This window comes from Palaemon carinicauda, chromosome 8, assembly GCF_036898095.1.
Source record: "Palaemon carinicauda isolate YSFRI2023 chromosome 8, ASM3689809v2, whole genome shotgun sequence".
NCBI classification, from domain to species: Eukaryota; Metazoa; Arthropoda; class Malacostraca; order Decapoda; family Palaemonidae; genus Palaemon; species Palaemon carinicauda.
In genome coordinates, this window is record NC_090732.1 from 49289478 (window position 1) to 49291905 (window position 2428).

The window sequence follows — 2428 nt, forward strand, 5'->3', positions numbered from 1 at the left end:
AATTAGTTCTCTCCGTGCACCTCCTTTCATTGTGATCCTTGTTTAGGATTTATCAGGTTACCATCAGGTTCCTCACTCCAGTTCAGAATCCCTTGACCTCTGCATCTCATACTTGAATCAGCCCTATCTAAGTTTTGTTGGAATAATGATCACAATAAACTAGGACGAGGATTTTCACTGAACAAAGGGAATTAAGAAAGGCAAATACTTCTTAGACAGCCTAAAGAGGAAAATCATAAACACCTTTTTAGTTGATTTTATCAAGGCTGGCAGGAAAATAAGTTTCTTCAAAAAGATGTGTGGTTGCTTTAGTCGTGATGGGGTTTTGTCGTGTGGGGGTTCTGTCACGTAGGGTTCTGTCGTTGTCGTGTGGAGGTTTTGTCATGTGGGGACTTTGTCCTGTAGGGGTTATGTCGTGTGTAAATTCTGTCTTGTTGGGGTTCTGTCGTGAGGGGGTTTTGTCGTGTTGGGGGTACTGTCGTGTCGGAGTTCTGACGTGAGGGGGTTCTGTCGTGAGGGGGTTCTGTCGTGTCGGAGTTCTGACGTGAGGGGGTTCTGTCGTGAGGGGGTTCTGTCGTGAGGGGGTTCTGTCGTGTTGGGGTACTATCGTGTAGGAGTTCTGACGTGAGGGGGTTCTGTCGTGAGGGGGTTCTGTCGTGTTGGGGTACTGTCGTGTCGGAGTTCTGACGTGAGGGGGTTCTGTCGTGTGGAGATTCTGTCGTGTGGGGGTTCTGTCATGTGGAAGTTTTGTTGTGTGGGGGTTCTGTCGTGTGGAATTTCTGTCGAGTGGGGGTTCTGTCGTATGGGGGTTTTGTCGTGTGGGGGTTATATTGTGTGGGGGTTCTGTCATGTTAGGGTACTGTCGTGTGGGGGTTATGTCGTGTTGGGGTTCTGTCGTGTGTGGTTTTAGTCGTGAGGGGGTTCTGTCATGTGGGGTAATGTTGTGTGGAAGTTCTATCGTGTGGGGGTTATGTTGTGTGGAAGTTATGTCGTGGAGGTTCTGTCGTGTGGGGGTTCTGTCATGTGGGGGTTATGTTGTGTGAAGGTTCTGTCATGGGGGGGTTCTGTCGTGTGGAGGTTTTGTCGTGTGGGGTTTTTGTCGTGTGGGGGTACTGTCATGTGGGGGTTATGTTGTGTGAAGGTTCTGTCATGTGGGGGGGTTCTGTCGTGTGGAGGTTTTGTCGTGTGGGGTTTTTGTCGTGTGGAGGTTCTGTCGTGTGCTGGTTATGTTGTGTGGGGGTTCTGTCGTGTTGGGGTTCTGTCGTGTCGAGGTTCTGTCGTGTGTGGTTTTTGTCGTGTGGGGGTTCTGTCATGTGGGAGTTATGTTGTGTGGAAGTTACGTCGTGTGGAGGTTCTGTCGTGTGGGGGTTACGTTGTGTGAAGGTTCTGTCATGTGGGGGGGTTCTGTCGTGTGGAGGTTTTGTCGTGTGGGGAATTTGTCGTGTGGGGGTTCTGTCATGTGAGGGTTATGTTGTGTGGGGGTTCTGTCGTGTTGGGGTTCTGTCGTGTCGAGGTTCTGTCGTGTGTGGTTTTTGTCGTGTGGGGGTTCTGTCATGTGGGAGTTATGTTGTGTGGAAGTTACGTCGTGTGGAGGTTCTGTCGTGTGGGGGTTATGTTGTGTGAAGGTTCTCTCATGTGGGGGGGTTCTGTCGTGTGGAGGTTTTGTTGTGTGGGGATTTTGTCGTGTGGGGGTTCTGTCATGTGGGGGTTATGTTGTGTGGGGGTTTTGTCGTGTTGGAGTTCTGTCGTGTCGAGGTTCTGTCGTGTGTGGTTTTTGTCGTGTGGGGGTTCTGTCGGGGGTTATGTTGTGTGGAAGTTACGTCGTGTGGAGGTTCTGTCGTGTGGGGGTTACGTTGTGTGAAGGTTTTGTCATGTGGGGGGGTTCTGTCGTGTGGAGGTTTTGTCGTGTGGGGATTTTGTCGTGTGGGGGTTCTGTCATGTGGGGGTTATGTTGTGTGGGGGTTCTGTCGTGTTGAGGTTCTGTCGTGTCGAGGTTCTGTCGTGTGTGGTTTTTGTCATGTGAGGGTTCTGTCGTGTGGAGGTTCTGTCGTATTGGAGTTCTGTCCTTTGAGGTTCTGTTTTGTGGGGATCCTGTCATGTGGGGGTTTTTAGTCCTACAGTGGACTAATAACGGCTGCATTTGTTGTTGTTGTTTATGAATAAGAAAGGAGAATTAACACGTATAACCATGAGCATATACAAATGAGAGAGAGAAAGAGAGAGATAACCATAAATATATACACACCAACGAGAGAGAGAGAGAGAGAGAGAGAGAGAGAGAGAGAGAGGTTATGACCATGTGCATATACAAACGAGAGAGGTATAACTATAAGTATATACACACCAACGAGAGAGAGAGAGAGAGAGAGAGAGAGAGAGAGGAACATGAACATATACAAATCAATGAGAGGTATTACCATGAGCATAT

The 2428-nt window shown here is 49.0% G+C and overlaps 1 protein-coding gene across 1 annotated transcript; it reads right to left on the reverse strand.

The window, feature by feature from the left end:
* Positions 1–247: 247 nt before the first annotated feature.
* Positions 248–2098, reverse strand: LOC137645209 (uncharacterized). The gene is made up of 3 exons (XM_068378031.1): positions 1821–2098; positions 1341–1694; positions 248–1016 (listed from the first exon to the last, which is right to left on the reverse strand). Exons 1-3 carry the CDS (start codon positions 2096–2098, stop codon positions 248–250), a joined length of 1401 nt encoding a protein of 466 aa, XP_068234132.1.
* Positions 2099–2428: the final 330 nt, after the last annotated feature.

Bases quoted from the DNA above. Each gene is read 5' to 3' on its own strand.
- LOC137645209 (XM_068378031.1), bottom strand. From the start codon at position 2,098: ATGACAGGATCCCCACAAAACAGAACCTCAAAGGACAGAACTCCAATA. The intron at 1,695-1,820 runs GTAACTTCCACA...CCCACATGACAG, and splicing joins CGACAGAACCTCCACACGAC to AACCCCCACACGACAAAATC. The intron at 1,017-1,340 runs GTAACTTCCACA...CCCACATGACAG, and splicing joins CGACAGAACCTCCACACGAC to AACCCCCACACGACAGAACC.